The sequence below is a fragment of the Fusarium solani genome (genome assembly GCF_023522795.1).
Source record: "Fusarium solani strain SB1 chromosome Unknown bctg00000005, whole genome shotgun sequence".
NCBI classification, from domain to species: Eukaryota; Fungi; Ascomycota; class Sordariomycetes; order Hypocreales; family Nectriaceae; genus Fusarium; species Fusarium solani.
In genome coordinates, this window is record NW_027072153.1 from 200,235 (window position 1) to 218,469 (window position 18,235).

The 18,235-nt window shown below is 51.4% G+C and overlaps 7 protein-coding genes across 7 annotated transcripts; 1 reads left to right on the plus strand and 6 right to left on the minus strand.

Moving 5' to 3' along the window:
* Positions 1-437: 437 nt before the first annotated feature.
* On the plus strand, positions 438-2,160 carry MRS44_008449 (uncharacterized protein; the record flags this gene model as incomplete). The annotated part of the gene is made up of 2 exons (XM_065620927.1): positions 438-693; positions 749-2,160. The coding sequence occupies 2 exons, from the start codon at positions 438-440 to the stop codon at positions 2,158-2,160; spliced, it is 1,668 nt and encodes a 555-aa protein (XP_065476999.1).
* A 143-nt stretch (positions 2,161-2,303) lies between these two features.
* On the minus strand, positions 2,304-4,965 carry MRS44_008450 (uncharacterized protein; the record flags this gene model as incomplete). Its single annotated transcript, XM_065620928.1, has 4 exons — positions 2,304-2,329; positions 2,403-2,933; positions 3,017-3,191; positions 3,514-4,965. 4 exons carry the CDS (start codon positions 4,963-4,965, stop codon positions 2,304-2,306), a joined length of 2,184 nt encoding a protein of 727 aa, XP_065477000.1.
* A 424-nt stretch (positions 4,966-5,389) lies between these two features.
* MRS44_008451 (uncharacterized protein) lies at positions 5,390-6,399 on the minus strand (the record flags this gene model as incomplete). The annotated part of the gene is made up of 2 exons (XM_065620929.1): positions 5,390-6,312; positions 6,351-6,399. The coding sequence occupies 2 exons, from the start codon at positions 6,397-6,399 to the stop codon at positions 5,390-5,392; spliced, it is 972 nt and encodes a 323-aa protein (XP_065477001.1).
* A 2,302-nt stretch (positions 6,400-8,701) lies between these two features.
* On the minus strand, positions 8,702-9,906 carry MRS44_008452 (uncharacterized protein; the record flags this gene model as incomplete). The annotated part of the gene is made up of 2 exons (XM_046269585.2): positions 8,702-9,440; positions 9,491-9,906. 2 exons carry the CDS (start codon positions 9,904-9,906, stop codon positions 8,702-8,704), a joined length of 1,155 nt encoding a protein of 384 aa, XP_046131894.1.
* Positions 9,907-11,203: 1,297 nt separating this feature from the next.
* On the minus strand, positions 11,204-12,593 carry MRS44_008453 (uncharacterized protein; the record flags this gene model as incomplete). Its single annotated transcript, XM_065620930.1, has 3 exons — positions 11,204-11,257; positions 11,302-12,121; positions 12,178-12,593. The coding sequence occupies 3 exons, from the start codon at positions 12,591-12,593 to the stop codon at positions 11,204-11,206; spliced, it is 1,290 nt and encodes a 429-aa protein (XP_065477002.1).
* Positions 12,594-13,607: 1,014 nt separating this feature from the next.
* On the minus strand, positions 13,608-15,163 carry MRS44_008454 (uncharacterized protein; the record flags this gene model as incomplete). Its single annotated transcript, XM_046284071.2, has 2 exons — positions 13,608-14,254; positions 14,341-15,163. 2 exons carry the CDS (start codon positions 15,161-15,163, stop codon positions 13,608-13,610), a joined length of 1,470 nt encoding a protein of 489 aa, XP_046131896.1.
* Positions 15,164-16,905: 1,742 nt separating this feature from the next.
* Positions 16,906-17,945, minus strand: MRS44_008455 (uncharacterized protein; the record flags this gene model as incomplete). The annotated part of the gene is made up of 2 exons (XM_065620931.1): positions 16,906-17,583; positions 17,838-17,945. The coding sequence occupies 2 exons, from the start codon at positions 17,943-17,945 to the stop codon at positions 16,906-16,908; spliced, it is 786 nt and encodes a 261-aa protein (XP_065477003.1).
* Between the last annotated feature and the right edge of the window lie 290 nt (positions 17,946-18,235).

Below are 18,235 nucleotides of genomic sequence, written 5' to 3' on the forward strand. Positions count from 1 at the left end.
AGACTGCAGAGTCTCCCCATGGGGAACATGAGCTACCAGCCGTGAACCAGCTCCCGCCTCTCACGACCTGGACGATCGTTGTTCTTCATTGTCTCAGCCGATCAGCTGCTTTGTCGATCCTTGGCGAGGGGACATGTCGGTCTGACAAACTTAATTCCTCCAGGTGCTCGATGCCTCTGTCCGAATAATTCCCCTTCGGTTCTGTGGCGAGACTATCTTCCCATCAGTCGACTGGGCAAAACAGCGTCGTTTGGAGTCGGCAGTCATCCCAAAGCCAGCAACACCACATTGATCTCCTTCACTTTCGTTGACCACCAATTCATATATATATGTGCCCCAGATCATCGAAAATAGTTTTCTCCAGATCGACACCACCCACCTCGATTCGGATTCGAACCTTCTTCAACATTGAATTGCCTGACACCACTCCCTACACGATGGAGAAGCACGATTCGCCCTCGGTCAACCAAGTTGAACTCGAGACGACCTTGACCGAAGTTGCCAAGGTAGCGACAATCCATAACACCAAGCTCCAAAAGGCTGCTTTGGAAGGCACTGCCGATGAACACGAACTCAGCATTCGTGATGCCATCCGAGCCTATCCCCAGGCCATCATGTGGGCGCTTGTGTCGTCTACCTGTGTCATCATGGAAGGCTACGACACGAACCTCCTTTCCAATTTCTTTGCCTATCGTAAGTACTGTCTCGAACGTGAAGATGCAAACTGGTTGCTGACTGCGAACTCTAGCGTCGTTCTTGATCAGGTACGGCCGATACGTGGGAGTTACTCCAGAGACCCCAACGGGATACCAGTTGACCCCGGCTTGGCAAGCCGGACTATCTCAGGGCGGAGGAGTCGGCTCTGTGTTTGGCTGCCTGATGTGCGGCTACTTCGTGTCCAAGTATGGCTCTCGACGGGTGCAGCTAGCAGCTCTGGCTGCCCTCACTGCCTTCATCTTCGTCGTCTTTTTCGCCCCCAACTTGCCCACGTTGGTTGTTGGCGAGATTCTCTGCGGTATCCCATGGGGCATTCTCGCCACAACGGCCCCGGCCTACGCTTCGGAAGTTCTACCACCAGTTCTCCGGACCTACATGACGTCGTATACGAATATGTGCTTCATCATTGGCCAGCTGATTTCTGCTGGTGTTCTCAAAGGACTCTCCACGCGCACCGATGCATGGGGCTACAAAATTCCCTTTGCCTTGCAATGGGTCTGGCCCGTGGTTCTCATTCCTCTCATCTGGATGTCGCCCGAATCCCCCTGGTATCTGGTCAGAATGGGCAAGCTGCACGAAGCCGAAGAGTCTCTGCGCCGCCTACAGTCGTCAAAGGCCACCAACGTCGATCCTCAGAAGACACTTTCCACCATCATTTACACCAACAACCTCGAGCAGCAGTTGCAGGTCGGAACCAGCTACTGGGACTGCTTCAAGGGCTTTGAGCTCCGCCGTACCGAGATTGCTTGCGTCGTCTTTGCTGGTCAGATCCTGTGTGGAATCTGCTTCGCCTACAACAGCTCCTACTTTTTCTCCCAAGTTGGTCTCGGAACGAGCACGACCTACTCTCTTGCGCTTGGAGGAACCGGCTTGGCATTCTTTGGCTGTCTGATCAACTGGTTCGTCCTCATGCCAAACTTTGGCCGACGCACGATTTACGTCTGGGGCATGGGCGGCATGTGTTTTGTACTCATTCTCATCGGTATTCTCAACGTCTGGACTCACATCTCGGCCGTCGCCATGACACAGGCCTGCCTCACCCTCCTTTGGACTTTCATCTTTCAGCTGTCTGCCGGCCAGCTTGGCTGGGCTCTCCCTGCCGAAATGGGCTCGACTCGTCTTCGACAAAAGACCATTTGTCTCGCTCGCGACTCGTCTAACATTATGGGCACCATTGGCGGCACTCTTCAGCAGTACTTCATGAACCCGCAGGCATGGAACCTCAAGGGTTATACTGGGTTCGTCTGGGGCGGTACTTGCTTTTGCATGTTTGTCTGGAGCTACTTCCGTCTGCCTGAGACCTGGAACCGCTCGTACCACGAGCTCGATATTCTGTTTGCGAAGAAGGTGCCGGCGCGCCAGTTTGCGACTACCGTTGTCGATCCTTTTGATACAACTGTCATTGATGGCATCACTGGTAAAATCAACAACGAGGCCGTCTAATTCCTCGGTGTACAGTCTAGGGTATGAGTTGATCGGAGCTGAGCGTGGATATCTTTAAGGAGAGGTGGGGGTAAGCTACCAGAGTATAGCACAGAATAAACCTTTTATCACTGACTGATTGGCAAGCTTACTCATTCATTAATTTATTCCGGGTACTGCTGAAGGTAAGCTAGTGACGTCAGATACAAATATTTAACCATAACACGAATTCAGAGCTTTTAGTAACGTTCAGCACGGCTCACATTGAACGCCGCTGAAGGTAAGAGGTTTAAACCAGGAAGTGTATATATAATATACTATGCAGTATCCAGATGAGTACACCAGAAAGGAAATCTCCTGTTCCGGGTTCTTGATGGCCGAAACATGGGCAGCACGTACGGGAAACGACAACAAGTTGGGCAGCCACACTTTGCTGGTGGCATCGTCGTCTAGCACAATGATCATGCTGGGAGGCAAGCCCATGTCTCTTGTAGCCTCTAGGACAGCTGCATAGCTGTCTTTCTGGGTTACCACCGCTTTTGAGCCCGCGCTCTTGAGGTAGCTGGCAAGCTCATGGATTGTAAGGGCAGGATTGAGTGGGTTCACGACGATTTCCTCCGAAAGGGCACCCCATATCACAGCGGGAACCTCGATGCTGTTACTTGCAACGACGCTGAGCACGTCTCCCTTGCTGAGGCCACATCGGGATTGGAGCAAATGGCCGATGTACGGGGTCAATGTGAGTAGATCGGAAAAAGTGTATGAGCGTTCAGTCGCGGCATCAGTTAGGATCACTATGTTTTGCCATTAATTCGGGCTCCGTCGTCACAAGGGGATGCCCACCGGAAGCTAGACAGATGAGTAAGTGTTAACGTACCATGCGAATCAGGGAACTTTCGGTTGGGTCGACGGAACAGAAAGGTCCAGAGATCCGTCTTTGGGAAGCTCGCATCAGCGCGCGTGTTTTCGACGGCCATTGCCTTTGGTTGCCCGGGATGGCCCGACGTTGAACGGATGGATGGGATATCTGGCGCAGATACAATCGTACCATTCTGCAAGGGTTCGGTGGGTTTAATGGTTTGCGGGGATTTTGGTCAGCAGCTAGCTACAGCCGATCCCTCGGTTCGAGGATGGCCGTGACGGTTTGCGCGGAGGATCCGGACCTTGGGGCTAGAGGCTGAATTAGGACATCGCCGAGTCAGTCCAAGTTACCGAGCATGCTGCTTCACGCGGATACGTCACTATGTCCAGCGCCTTGCGTCGGGAGATATATCATAGCAGATCTTCGTGAAGTTACCTAGGTGGCGATTCTGGCACAACGCACTCATCCTTTCCCATGGTCACTAGCCCTTTCAATCAACTTGATACCCTTACCACTACAAATCCAGCACCATGTCTTCCAGGGGCGTAGGTGCCAACTCCCACTATCCCGTCGCCATCGTGGGCGGCAGCTCTATTGGGCTCATGTCGTCCATCTTGCTCTCCCTTCAGGGCGTCCCCCATATCCTCTTTGAGCGACAGCCGAACACGGCCATCCACCCCAAGGCTACCAACCTGAGCCAGCACACAATGGAGCTCCTGTTCAAGGCCGGCGTGGGCGAGCAGGTTGCCAGTATAGCGGCCCCGATCGAACGTGTCGCTTACACCGCGTGGTACACCAGCCTGGGGCCGCAGGAGGGCACCTGGAGAGGCCGCTAGATCGCCAAGCGCGCCACCTCTCGCGGAGCGGAGCATGCAGAAATGGTCCAGAAAGGAAGCTTTGCTCCTACGTGCATCATCCCTCAGATCCGGCTTGACCCCATCTTGAAACGCAGGGCTCAAGAGCTGGCGCCCAACAGGGTCTTGTTCAACTACGACGTCCTGGACGTGGTGGAAGATGAGACGGCGGATCGCGTACGTCTGACGGTGCAAAGAAGGGACACCGGAGAAACGTTCCACATGACCTCTGACTACGTCGTCGGTACAGATGGCGGTCGCCCTATGCCTGAGAAGATTGACGCCAAGTGGAACGGCGAAACCGACATGGCCGAGATGCTGTCCGTCCACATCAAGGCTCCGCTCTCCGTCTATCACCCGGACCATACCGTCTACATTTCCTGGTTCGTGAGCCCAGAGCTCGGGGGCAGCATCAGCACCGGGTTCCTGTACCCGCTGGGCCCGTAGCCGAGCAGCCCCGAGACCGAGGAATGGGTCTTTGGGTTCGCGCTGTTCGGCGATGAGAAAGGCAGACGCCTGGATGAGCAGGGGGCGAGGGCGCGTATCAAGAAGGTGCTCAAGGTGGATAATGCTGTCATCGACGATGCCGAGGTCCTCAGCATCGGGAGGTGGTTCCTCAACGCTCGCGTAGTCGATCGATACCGCAGCAAAGGCGGCCGCATCTTTCTGGTAGGTGACGCAGCTTACAAGGTTCCTCCGTGGGGTGCCTTCGGCCTCAACAGCGGCTTCGGCGACGTCCACAACCTGATGTGGAAGCTGGCGCTCGCCGTCAAGTCGCCCAAGCAGGACTGGAATGCCCTGCTGGACACTTACCAGGACGAGAGAAAGCCCATTGCAGACTTTGTCGCCCGCACCAGCCTGGCCAACATTCGAACGCACAACGGCCGCATCGACGTTGCGCTTGGCGTTACACAAAGAGCCACCACTGAAGAGAACGTGAAGGAGTTGGAGACCTTCTTCCACGGGTCCGGTCCTGAGGTTGATGCGAAACGCTAAAAGGTGCAGGAGGCCGTTGCCTCCATGGATGGAGAATTCAAGGCCTATGGCTGTCACCATGGCTGGTTCTACCCGAGCGTTGACAAAAAGGGCGAGGGCAAGAATTCGTACCATGACGGGCAAGTCGATAGCAACTATGAGCTGAAGATCTCAGAGTATTTCCCCCAAGCTGGATGTTGTGTCGTTCGATGCTGGCGATGACGGCTGGGAAAATGTTGACAGGTCCTGGGAGACACAGCGCGGTGTTGGACGCACTGGCGCTGTATTGGTTCGGCCAGATGGCATCGTTGGTCTGCGATTCCCAGATGATTCCTTCACGCAGCGACCAAGTTTCTCCAACGGCCTAGACGCTTTGCGAGATGAAATCTTGCTTGTGTAAAGTCATTAAGCAGTAGTAGAACTAGCTTTAGATAACAAAGAGTGGTTTTAGAAATCACAGTTTAACACTGTTGTTGAATATAAGAAGGAGTTACTGAATGGACTATAAAATCATACTTGAGACCTCCCCTGTAAATAGAGGTGATGGTCTAACTTGTGTTTACTTAGTCAATGCTTGTACAAAGGAACGTGGTTCACTATCGTAATCTCGCCTAATCAGCGCCCCCCTTGTCTGATCATCATGCTCAGAGGTAGTCTCTAGCAACGGGTCCAAGGAGATATCTGTTCCCAGGTTGCCACACAGGCAACTACTTGGCTCGATAGTGTGTGATTCATCTTGATCGTGCAGAACACTCTTGGACGCTGGAGAATGGCTTGTCCGTCGAGAAAGGAAGTCACCGCTTCGAGCGCTCAGGCCACGACCCTCAACACGCTCTTCCACAGAGTTCAGGTTAGGTGTGAGCAGCCCTCTAAGGTCGACTGGGAAATCCGCATCATGGACCAGTCGACCCCTTGAGAGACTCATGTCCAGCCCCAAGACTAGGCGAAGATACAACCCTGGTCGGAAGGTAAAGATTCCCACCCAGTTAGTCCCCAAGTTCATCTTTTGTAACCTCGGCTTGTGTACTTGGGCGAGGTTGACGATATGGCGGATTATGGCCGTGATCCAATCGATCCCTTCGTATAGGGTCCTATATGTCGTCATACACTCAGAGAAGACACTGAGCTGAAGCTGCGTTGAGATGTAAGGCTGCTGCAAGCCGTCCATTGCTGGTGGCGATAGCTCCGAATCAAGCAAGGTGAGCAGGAATGGCAAGATACTGAACCCCATAGCCGAGTAAGGTATCCATCGAGTAAGCTTGAGGTGAAGCAGCTCACGTCGGGTTTCTGAAGTTCTCAGTGGGCCTCTGGCCAGCGGCAAAGTCATACCGGGACCTCCAGCAACCAAACAGAGCGCTTCGTCATGGCAAAGGTTGATGCGAGCGGTGTGGTAATACATGAACATGAGGTTCCTGTATAGAGTGACCGACTCATGTCTGCTGGGCTTTTCGATTTGCAGCAGCGCTTCCAAGTCGGCGGGGCCTTGGTGGTCTTGCAATCTCGAGGCGGCCACCAAATACCAGTTTCGTAAATCTGATTTGCATCTGTAAAGCCGAAGGAGAGACTCATAGTGCTCTTGCTTTGTTGATGGTTGCCCTGTGGTGGGTACAGAAGCGCAATAATGTCTGTGAGCTTGATAAAAAGCAGGATAGTCTGAGAGAGAATCTCAGCAAGTTTGGACTTGGTTGGGAGATCATAAACCCTCGATCGCTGGAGCTCATCCTCCAAGTCATTTGAGTCAAGGAAATCATGGCTGAAGCTGAACTGGTCTTTAGTGATTTGCACTGGGCGTTTTAGCAAGAGGCCCACGGAGCGGTCTCGAATGATGCAACACCACTAAAGCCTCTTCAAGAGGTTCTGCTGTTTGGAATGAGAGGTAGGTTCTGAAGCTTTGTAGAGATGGGCTTCAGCAAGTTTCGCATTCCCGATAGCGAAGGCTAGCCAAATAGTATTCAGCTTTCCCGATGGCAAAAGTGAAGCTGTCGAAAGAAGGATTGAAGCCTGGGCGATGATGAAAGGTGATGCTTCACTCTGCAAGTCATGGAGCAGATTGGCGCGTCTTAGGAGTCTAGCTCGCATGGATTGAAGATCTGGGTAGCCAAGAGATAAAACGGTGTACGGAGTAAAAAATGGGGAAGCTGCAAATAGCATCGCCTAGAGTAGTAAGAGAGGGATCTTTTCCTTTGGAGAGTTTTCATCTGCAGTGTCATAAATGTCCCAGAAGTCGCCTTCATTGACCACTGGCAAGGTTGGATGAACGTGAAGAAAGTACTGGCGAATAAACTCGTCAAGGAGAGGCCGGACTGGCACTTTCAGACACCCTTGTAGCTCGAGAAAACTAAAATCTGCTTGTGGAATCTGGTGAATGTTAGTGCCCATCAGGCACGAGTAGTAGCAGTAGACTACTTATGCATCGATTGGCGATGCCCTTGTCAAACTCAAATATCCATATGGTGGTTTCCTCAATGGAAGAACCATGTGGTCGCCTCATACGCGCTCTGGCTCAACCAAGATCATGGGGCCAGCTGTGACGGTCAAGATGGTAGATTCTCTGGCTGCTGCCTTCGTCTCGTTCTATACTTTAGGTCTCTCCCGAATTCCTTCCAATTCCTATTAGCTCGTATTCTCTATATATTTAATTTCTATCTTAATATTATTAGGAGCCTATATTATGCTTTGTGCTATGATCTATAATTTAGTTCTCGCTATATAGAGTGAGTTATATGCACCATCGAGGTTTAGGATGCCATAGATCTTATTAACGAGGGGTAATGCACTCATATTTGTGACTTTTCCTAGGTCTTAGGGAATAGGCTGGTATTTTGCGCTTTTGATACGCAGGAAGGTATCTCTGAGGTATTGCCGAGTTGCGTGGTGTAGCCCCAGAATTCGGCGGACCAGGCTCTTAGTGCAACGAGGTCGCCATAGTGGTCTAAAAAAGCACCGGGTGATGAGTTAGACCTTAGATCACTACTTCACTAGCCTGTCCGAGAGTCAGGCGGCGTGGACTGGACATTTTGTGGGGGCGCGTAGTAATGTTAAATGTTTGCAGAGAACATTTGCTTCACAAAGGTCACGTCCGGGTGTATACATGTTTAATTTGGCACGGATTTAAGTCTTTCAGGCATAAGGTATGGAGCTACGGAGTAACCTAGAGTCCCAGACAGCTACTTCGTGTAACTGTAGAATCCAGCTTAGCTCATTATCTTATCTTATCAGTACAGCTGTGGCGGGGTTTTTCAGGCTTCTCGGAGATAAGGTCACATCAGAAACAAGTCCACGTCACGGGACATATCCATATTCCGCCATCTCTGGTGTACTGCCAACAACTCAAAATCCCTCAATTACCAACGACAAAACGCTCGGATCATGCTAGCTGCGTGCCTCCCTTAGCAACCACTTTGCAGTATGAATCAAGACGTCGGCCTCGACCCTCCAGGCTCACCGAGCTCACCCAATCTGTCGGGTGGTGGCCCCCCATCTCAGCGCGAACCTCAAACACCACCCGACCAAACCGCCACTCCGACCCACCATACCCACGACGTGAAGCTTCGCACAGACGCGGTACAGCTATTGGTGTCGACGGAAAGTCACCTCTATGATACACGTCGCGTGGAACTCGAAGATTCCGCTTGGCAATGCAAGGGAACAATGAACGACGCGTCAATTCAGGGGCTTATAGAGGCTGTCAAGAATCGACGAACAGGTTCACAATCGCACACCAGTGACAAACCTGAACCTGCGCCGCGTTCCTTTCAAGGCTTCGAGCGGCCACTCGGGACCGGAGGAAGGCATGCAAACAGTTAAGCGTCAAGGATTGGTTGCATTGGGCTAGTTTTGGCCATCGCTTGTTGTTGAAGCTTCAATCGACTTATCTTCTGCTCTGCGCCCTGAACAACTCTTGCAACGACGTGTCGGAAGACGATGCAACGATCTGCATCGCTCCCTCGCCCAGCTGTACTCGTCTCGCGTCAAAAAGCTCCCCGAGCGTAGCAATCAGCATCTGCTTTCCATGTTTGCCTATAGTGATGTTCTCCAGGATGTGCACCTTTCCAGAGTTGACCCTAGCGGATGCGTCAGAGCAGATAGTGAGGCACTGCCGTGCACTGTCAAACTCCCTCGCGAGGCTTTGGGCCTCCTTGCCCGAGCTTATCGTGTTGCTCTGCTCAGGCGTCACCTCAACCGCCTGTAGCCTAGCCTTGGTGTCTTCTTCGAGGGCTCGAAGTCGGCCCAACGTGTCACTGAGTTTGTCGCAACAATCTTTCAGCGTCGAGAAGGTCATGATGCGCGCATGGGTCAGATCCTGGATAGATAACCCTGCGGACGTAGTACCACGCGTTGCCTCCCCTGTCCCCACTGGCAAGAGCCTTAGTCCGTTGATATGTGATAACACCTGTGAGCAAATTTCAAGACACTGCTCGGTTGTCTTGCGTTCATTTCGAAAGCGCTCTATGTCGACGGGTTCCGCTCTGGTGGGGATGTCGTTTTGTCTGGCCAAAGTCTGCAATTTGACGGTGATCTCTTCGAGATGGTCCTCAAGATCTTGCTTTGTGTTACGAATCATGTCTTTATATTCGTTGAGAACTTGGAGGGTAACCGTGCTTGATCGTCTGATCGTCTGGTCAGCCAAGTAGCTGGCACAGGGAAATGGTTATCTTACAGGTTTGCATCGGCGAGAGCGATAGCAATGGTGGCTTTATACCCAGCCAACATCGCCGTGAAACCATTGATGTCATTGTCCATGTATCTGAGCCTTGCCCAGTCTCTGAAGCTGGTGTTTCCCTGCCCCCCAGAGTGTTTAGTGCATCTGTCTATCAGGTTGCGAAAATCCACGCAGGCTTCAGTACACCGCTCAAGTGGAAGCTTCAGCGGAACGAGGATGGAAGGTTCACGTCCCGCAGAACCTTCCAGGCAATGGAGGACACCGGCGAGGGCGTCGAGCTCGTCTACCAGCTGCCGAACAGACCGGGGGTGGTCCCTGAAACTCTGGACCGTCTGGTAAAGCACTTTGCTAGACTGGATGGTGGCGGTAACAATGGCTAGAAGCCCAGAAACGACACTTAGCGGGTCCGCCATCACCAGTTATCATGTGTCAAGAACGTGAGGGAATAAAGAGTCGGTCGGCCTCCCGCATGGTGATCACCCCTCACTGTTGGTGCGGCCACTCCTTGTCCATGCAGGTTTGAGGCGACACCTATCACTCTAATCTGTATTGGTCAGCTGTGACTCGGTGGATCTTGCCTGGCCATATCAAAGCCCAATCCTGTTGCCCACCCGCCATGATCATTCCGCTTTCGCTCACGCTTTCTCACTTTTGGTAAACGCCGATTGGCTGTCTCGCAGATATCCAGACCAAGCAGCCACTAACCTAAACCACGTATTGTCCTTAAATTCGAAAATTATGTGTGACTGGCTGAACGAGAGGCCGATAAAGCCAGCCCGTGGCAATATTGAACAACAGGGTAGCCAGAGGCCTCGTCTAGACACTTCCCTTTAGTACAAGCCATACCCCTTTTCATCTTCTGATATCGGGGAAATGTCATGGAACTCCTATTAAGATTAACCTTTCCACCACACTTCCATAGGGACCATCGTCAAGTTAATCCCATATGACCTTAATCTTCCGCATGTGTTGTAGGAGATCGTCAAGGTTTTACGCATATTCCAGTTTCCCTTCACCCATACGCTCCTTCCTTACTATGCCCTCTTGCATCAATAAAACCAGCTCACTGTTGCCCCTCTTATCGTCATCGTCACTGGCCATAGACTCGCCCGAATTGGCATCATAATGGGCCGCTATCGCCTAACTCCCGCCCACTAGAGGCCCAGTATAGTGGTTCGTAAAATTCAGACCATTTACGGGGGTTCATGCCTAGCGTACGAGGGCGGTTATGCCGCACTGATCGGGCATAGCACCGCAAAAGAGGATATGGATATGCTAGAACTCGTAGTTAAGAGATAGACTCATATCGAGGATCTTCTACTTAGTAGCAGTCAGAGGCCGTCAGATATTAAGCCTGCGTATCATTCTGACGCTGATGTCAAAGAAGAGCGGGACGGGGGGATAAGTAGGAGAAGGAGGCTCCATCAGAAGCCAAAATCGCTGACCGAGAGAACTGAGAGGGGAATTGAACGAGAGAATGGAAGAGGGTAATGATTTATTGGTTAAGGGCGGTATCAATAACACCACTGAGTCGGTACCTGCCTCGAGCTATCTCTTGTATCACACAATCTTATGATTTTAAATCCACTTTGTGCTGTAATCATTCTGGGATGTATAGGTAGCCCTTGCTTTAAGGGTGGAGAAAATGGAAGCTAAAAGAAGACTCTAAGGCCCCGTGACGGCTATGTACGACTATCTACCAAGTGATGTCTAACTACCCGTAGATGAACCGGATGGCAGGTCCTGGTTTGGAAACGGGTTAATCTGTACTGTACGGTCAGAGTAAGACGTGGAACTGAGCTTGTGACCTCCCCCCAACGATCGCTGAACTTGGATACGTCTTGATCATTAGGGATAGGTCTAGGACGTGAAGGAGTGTGGTCCTGACTTTGAGATTCATCGTTCTTGCCGTATCGTGTGACCGGTTTGAAGGCGTCCTGGGAAAGCTGCCGTATAGTCTCGTTGTCGAAATGCCCACCGATCTGCCGCTGGGCCCACCCAAATCCGGTGTTTTTTCCATTTATGGTCTTTTCGTTCGCCGAGGCTAAGAGTTGAACGGTCTGATCTCCAGTGGCGTAATTTTCGATTACGCTCATGTTTTGTTGCAAGCGCATTTCGGCCCGGTTGCAGATATTTATCGATTGGCGAGTGGTTTCCAACTCACTTCGGAGTCTTTCGAGATCAGCTCCATCCTCATCAGTCATTGCCAATTTTGACTTGGCCATCAACCGGTCCATCACCTTCCGCTCGTATCCTTCTAATTGTTCAGTAGCAACTCTGAGGCTTCCCGTGCACTCCTGCAAAGATTCGTTGACGATTCTGTTGGGTAGAGGGCCGGAATCTAGGATCCTTTGTGAGTCCGTGCCTGTCCCAGCATAGCTGAGCTGTATCTCCTTGATATGATCTGAGAGCTGGCGACAGATTTGAAGGCCCTTCTCTGTGCTAACTCGCTCATTCTGTATACGACGTAAGTCGGCTGCATCGGTATCAGAAGCTGGCACAGTGCGTTCGATCATTGCCTCGAGTTTCTCATTGATGCTCTCGAGATGAGCCTCCAAATCATCAGTAGCGTTCCTGATTAGCTCTTTGTGATCCTCGAGAGTCTTCGTCGTGATAGATGACACGCGACTAATAGACTGTTAGAAAGCTCGTCCAAATATCCACGCAGATATGCAAAAACTGACAGGCTTGCATCTGTCAGGGCGATATTGATCGTAGATTTATAGCTAGCCAGCTGCTGCCGGAAGCCATCAATATCGTTACCCATGTACTTCATCTTAGCCCAGTCGCGGAAACTTGTTCGATCCGCATTGGACCGCGCGCAGCACTTGGTTAGCTCTTGGCCAAACTCCTCACAGGCTTCGCGACATCGTTGCAAAGGGACACCGAGTGCTGAGAAATCCACGTCGGTAGCAGCGCCAGCGGTTTTCATGAGCATTTCCAAGACCCCTCTCAGAGCATGCAGTTCTTCAAGGAGATCACGGACTTTCTTAGGATGGGTGCGGAAAGTGTTGACATCATCGTAGAGTGAGACGGTGGCCTTCAACGCAAAGGTGGCAAGTGCTAAGATCGCGGAAGCGAGGCCCACTGGCTCTGCCATCTTGTTGGTCGTCTAGTGAATATTTGGAAAAGGGTGCGTAAGGTGACAAGTGACCGTGGAAACCACTCTATGGATTCTCGAACCAAAGAGGAGGATAAGGGTATCGGTGCAATTTTTGATAGTATGAAGGATTTGCCTCATCATGGAGGCCATTAATAATCTTTATGCACAAGATTGTGGGCCCCGTATCCAGGACTCAACTGTTAGAGAGGGCTTAGTGGTCGGTCTTGCCGCGCGGCTACGTTCTGCTATCACCTGTGACAAGAGCTTGTGGATGCATGTTGGGCAAAGACAGTGGTTAAACTTGGTTTCCGGAAGGCTTGCCTGCAGTCCGTATCACAGCACCCCCACCCCAACCAGTCATGTTGCGAAAATGTCACACCACCGGCGTACTCATGCTAACGCACTCAAGTTTGGTTGTTCTATCACCCAGCAGTCTCCGTTGAGATGCACAACGAGATCTACGTCGCACTCTTTCTCTCCCCTTCAGTCACTCAACTCCGTTTCATTATTCTGTCTACATCTAATGCAGAACGCGCTGCTCGCAGAGCTTTCTTGGAGCACAGCTTGCAATCAGTCAGTGTCTTGGCCTACCCTCCCAAACGAAACCCCAGCGCATTGTAACGCCCGCCGCGCCAGGCGACCCACTTGGCCATCATAGCATGTCCGTGCGGGGCTTCCGTGCGCTTCAGGGGGACAGTACCGCGTTTGCCTCAGGTAATGTATAAGAAAAGCGTTGAAATTATTATAATTATAATTTCTTAGGTTATAAAAAGCTAAGTAGGTAAAATAGTTATATTATATCAAAGCTTACTAAAATCAGAGTAACAATAGCTATAACGAAGGATAAAGGATTCCTTTGAGGTACCCCGCTGAAAGGCCTGGGGCATATGAGCCCGTTGGCCCGAACAAAGCCTGCATGTGCGTGCTCACCCGAGCCTGAAATGCACCACAAATTTTACCAAGATATGAGATATTTGTAATTAGTAGCCCCCCCTTAAGCTAATCAACAGGTCAAGTGCATGGTGCCACGCTGACCGCTGTCGATGTCAGCGTCATTCTGCTCATCAGACTCGACAGCACCTCTTCTTGACCCATCGCCCTAATAGCATCCTCCTCGTCCAGCAGGAGATTCCAAAGTAGTGTCTCGGTATTGACAGCCAAGTCAAGAAAGGCATCGCATGCTCTGTTCAAGTTGAGGGTATACTCGAGTCCATTGCCGCCAGCATTTGTGACACATTTGAGAATAGACCAGGCTCCTTGCTGAACGGTCTTTAAGAGCTGCGCCTCGACCTCGTTCTTCGTAGCTTTGAGTAAATCCACGGCAAAGTGGTTTGTGTCAGTTGCGGCATCCCTTAGAGCTTTCTCATTCTTCCAAGATACGACGTCGGGCCAGCCTCTGCGCTGGAGACGCAACATTTGCCGCAGGATCAGCGATACGTCGTTACAAATCTCGCTCAAACCACTAGAAAGCAGAGTGTTATAACGCATTCCAGGTGAGCTGCCTGACCTTTGGCTCGAAATGACCCGCTTGGCACAGTTGCACAGTTTAAGCAGTGCGTCAGAATAAAGCTCTTGGTATTCTGGTAGATATTTGGTGCAACTGCGTTTGGTTGAGCGTTGGTCGGGACTTTTTGGTGGAGGAGAAATAGGCGATGACCCTATTATGGTATATTATTAGTACGGGTATGATGCGTTGCGACGAATATCAGGACGGCTTGGGGTATAAGTGAAAATTGTCACTCACCTGAGAGTGATTTAGAAATCTCCATGCACCGACGTCTCATTTCAGCCATCCATGGCTCGTCTTTCCAATCACCCTTCAACATGCCGCAAGTTTCAGCTCCGATCAAAATCTGCAGCTGCCTCAGAAGACTGGCATGGGAGTGGTAATTCATCGCGTGGCTTGGATGGAAGCCATTGACTCTTGGAATGGTAATGAATCCACGCCCTTCTGGAGGACGGACCCTCACTTTAACGGGCAACTTCGGTGTACTACCAAATCTCTCCCCGAGCCTGAGACTCTCAAATTTCCAGGCGTCTCCCTTGCGGTTATCGGACTTGCCCGCCTCCGGCAACCATATCTTGCCAGCACAGAGCAGGACAGCGGGCTCCTTGTCGCAAATGATCTGCGTTGACGCGCGAAATGACTCTTTAAGCTCGTCATTTCGGATTCTTGCAATGTCTTCAGATACATACGGCAGCATGTCGACGATGGTTATGTTGGTCCGAATATCGAGGGTCCCACAGGATACCGTCCTGAAAACGTCGTACAGGGCATAAAGGGACTCACAATCTTCGATCACGGTGTCGAGGCCCTTCTCAAATGGGTGATTATGTCGGGGTTGCTGTAGGGTGATGGCGATGCCGCCCTTGACTGCTGGGCCTGCAAGCTTTGCAGTGGTTTTTATCTCGTTGCTAGATCGCCCGAGGGACTGTCCCAAAGCCTCGATGCGGGAGACATGATTAGAGTGCCCTGTTTGATAGTGATTAACGGGCTCGAAGAGTCGTCGAATTCGGTGGTCGATAGCCACATCAAGGCAGACTCTAGGCCTTGTTTCCGAACTCATTGGATTTGCTTTGCGAGAGGATCGCAGTAGGAAGGAAAGAAAGGAAGAGGGGAACACATTTCAAGTAAACGCGGAGGAAGGTCAGAGCCTGATGTGTCTCTTGGCACCGAGTTTCATGTCGTTCCGTCACACCAACGGTCTATTCCGCTCTAAAAATGGATGCACATCCTGCAGGGTATCGTCATGGCACACCAAATAGCCGCCGTGGCTGCAAGATTCCCTCACGGTTCGCTCTAACATTCACAATGCACATGCGGCCCATCGAGCCAATTATTGCCCTGGCCTCCCACCCGGCTGCCTTCTTGAAACCCAATGATACGAGATTCAAGTAGGGCTTAGCAATTTTCCACCGCCATTAATTCTCCTCGTTCAACACCATACACTGGAGAAGACACAAAGCAAATGGCGAAGAAGCAGCCGAACAAACAGCGACGGCGTGTAATATGTCTAGCCTTTTTCAAAAGCCCCTCCAATCTTGTTGAGCATTGTTTGGAAACTGGGCATCAAGCCGATCAGTACTGTCAACAATGCCTCGAATGGTTTGGAAGCAAGGAATATCTGGCGCAGCATAGAATTGACAAACACTGAGCCCCGCGCAGTCGTGCCATCACCGAACCTCTCTTCAGTAGCGGACATAAGTGCTGGCACACTTTTATCCCGCCCCATGCCTGGATTATATACTTCTGGATACTGAGAATACAAACGCTCGTCACCGCTGGACATAAGCGCCGTTTACCATCTGCTCCTCGTCACTTGCCGTTCGCAAGACCGCCACAGAAGGGAGGGGTATATTCTGCTAGATGACCTGAGCAAGGAGTCTCGGAGTGGAAAGAAGTAAGCTAGGATCTTGAGGCAATATCTTCCTACCCCTGTTTGTGAATCCTTGTACCTAAAAAGAAAGGCAGTCGTTGTTGATTGAGAGATGGCAGGTATTGAGGGTGGGAGTAGTGAAGCGGTATTAATCTGCGCTATTGACCTCTTCACCGGAGAAGTATTGATGAATTTCCTCGTTGAGCCATGGGATCCCATTCTTGAATGGTGCGGCCATATAAATGGTATAATACCCTCAAGTATGTCGATAGCCGTCACTCGTCGGCAGGCTCTTGACGGCCGGGAGGCAGCGCGCGAAGAACCCCGGAAGCACGTCAATGAGTATACCGTGCTTGTGGAATAGTCTATATAACGATCTGAAGGCTCTACGAGTGGTACACGCCAGGGTTATCGATATTGCCATTGTTTCTACTGAAATTTCTTTCGGTAAGACTTACTGTTCCCACACACATAGACGTCACCGCAACCCTGCCCCCAGTGCGCTTCAACTCAGCCAAGGCTGTGACAATCTGACGCGCGCCTGTGCAGCCCAGAGGATGCCCGAAGGCTCTGGCAATGGGAACATATTAGCATCCCAACACCGTGATCTGCAGCAGCTCCAACAATAGTGACTTACATGGCCCCGCCTGGCGGGTTGACTTTGCGTGGGCCCAGTTCAAGCGTGTCCATGCAGTAGACCAGCTGGAGTTTCAATCAGCTCACAGATGGGGAAAAGGGGGGACGGGGTCAAGTGTCCTACCATGTACGCGAAAGCTTTATTAATCTGAAAGATTTCAACATCATCCTTTCGGATTCCCACCTTTGCCAGGAGCTTAGGGATAGCATAGACTGGTCCGACTCCCATACTTCGTGGCTCCAGTCCCGTCACTGTGGACAGCACGAACTTCCCCAGCACTGGCTGTTGAAGCCTCTCAGCTATATCGCGACGCATAATAAAGCAGAGCTGCCGCGCCGTCGGTGATCTGGGCCGCGTTTCCACCTGTCGTTGTGGTGGGTGGCCACTGCGGGAATGCCGACCGGACTTTGGAGAGAGCCTGCTTAGTGGTGCCGTAGTGGATACCATCATCATATTCGGCAAGCACGTTGCGCACCTCGCCGCTCTTAGGATCTATCCAGCTCGTGGCAATAGGCACGATCTCGTCTGCAAAGAAGCCTGCCTTCTGCGTCGCCTCTGCCTTGCAGAAGGATGCCGCAGCCTGCTCGTCCTGTCTCTCACGTGTGATGCCAAAGTCCCGTGCAACGTTTTCAGCCGTCCAGGGCATGGGCTGCGTGACATCTTGTATGGTAGGGTCTTCCATGAACCTCGATGGGAAGACAGGCGCCCCGTTATTTGGGTTGCAGCTCATCCTTTCCGCGCCAACGGCGATGCCAATGTTGATGCTGCCTACCGCGGCTTTCTGCGCCACGGCCTCGACGGCTAAGAGACCCGAGGAGCACCAGCGGCTGACAGTTGAGATTGCGGTGGTGGCAGGGTAGCCGGCTGCCAGGGCAGAGGCGCGCGTGACGAAGGGTGCGTCTTTGTGAAGCAAGTTGCCCACGACGATCTCCTCCACTAGATTGGGCTTGATTGCGGAAGCTTGTCGGACGTGCTTTTTTTTTTTTGTCAGCTAGGACCTATATGCAGACCACAATGTGAATGTCTTCTCAAAAGAAGATCTCACCTGTAGCAAGGGAACCAAGAGTCCCTCGAGTTGGGTGTGTTTAAGGAACCCTTTCTTGGCTTTGGTCAAGGGTGTACGCATTGCCTATGTTATCACCTTGCGGTGCAACAAGTGTCAGCACCCATGTTTAGAAGCGCATAAATAGTCTATGGGCACAAGATGGCATTATCACCGATACTAACCACATCACTTGGGCTCTTGCCAAAGATGTGAGCTGACGAAGACTTGCCACCATCTTTGCCATGGAGTTGGTGAGATATTCGGCTGAGTCGTTGGGTTGCGGAAGACATTTTTGCGGCCACGGTAAACGAGACTGAGGACGTTGATCAGCGTTGAAACTTCCCTCCAAGTAAACGAGAAAGATGTCCGAGAAAGATGTCCGAGCGATAGTGAACGAGGGATAGGTCCAAGGGTGCTAGTAGTCTATCTACTTACAGGAAGCGGAGAAATTGAAAAAAAAAAAAAAAAAAAAAAAAAGAGTGCCACATGGGATCCAGCCCCCCTTTTGGTGGGTGAGGTCTTAATATTGAAAACGACCTTGCTCGCTCTCTAAGAGCCTACACGTATTGTATTTGACTCC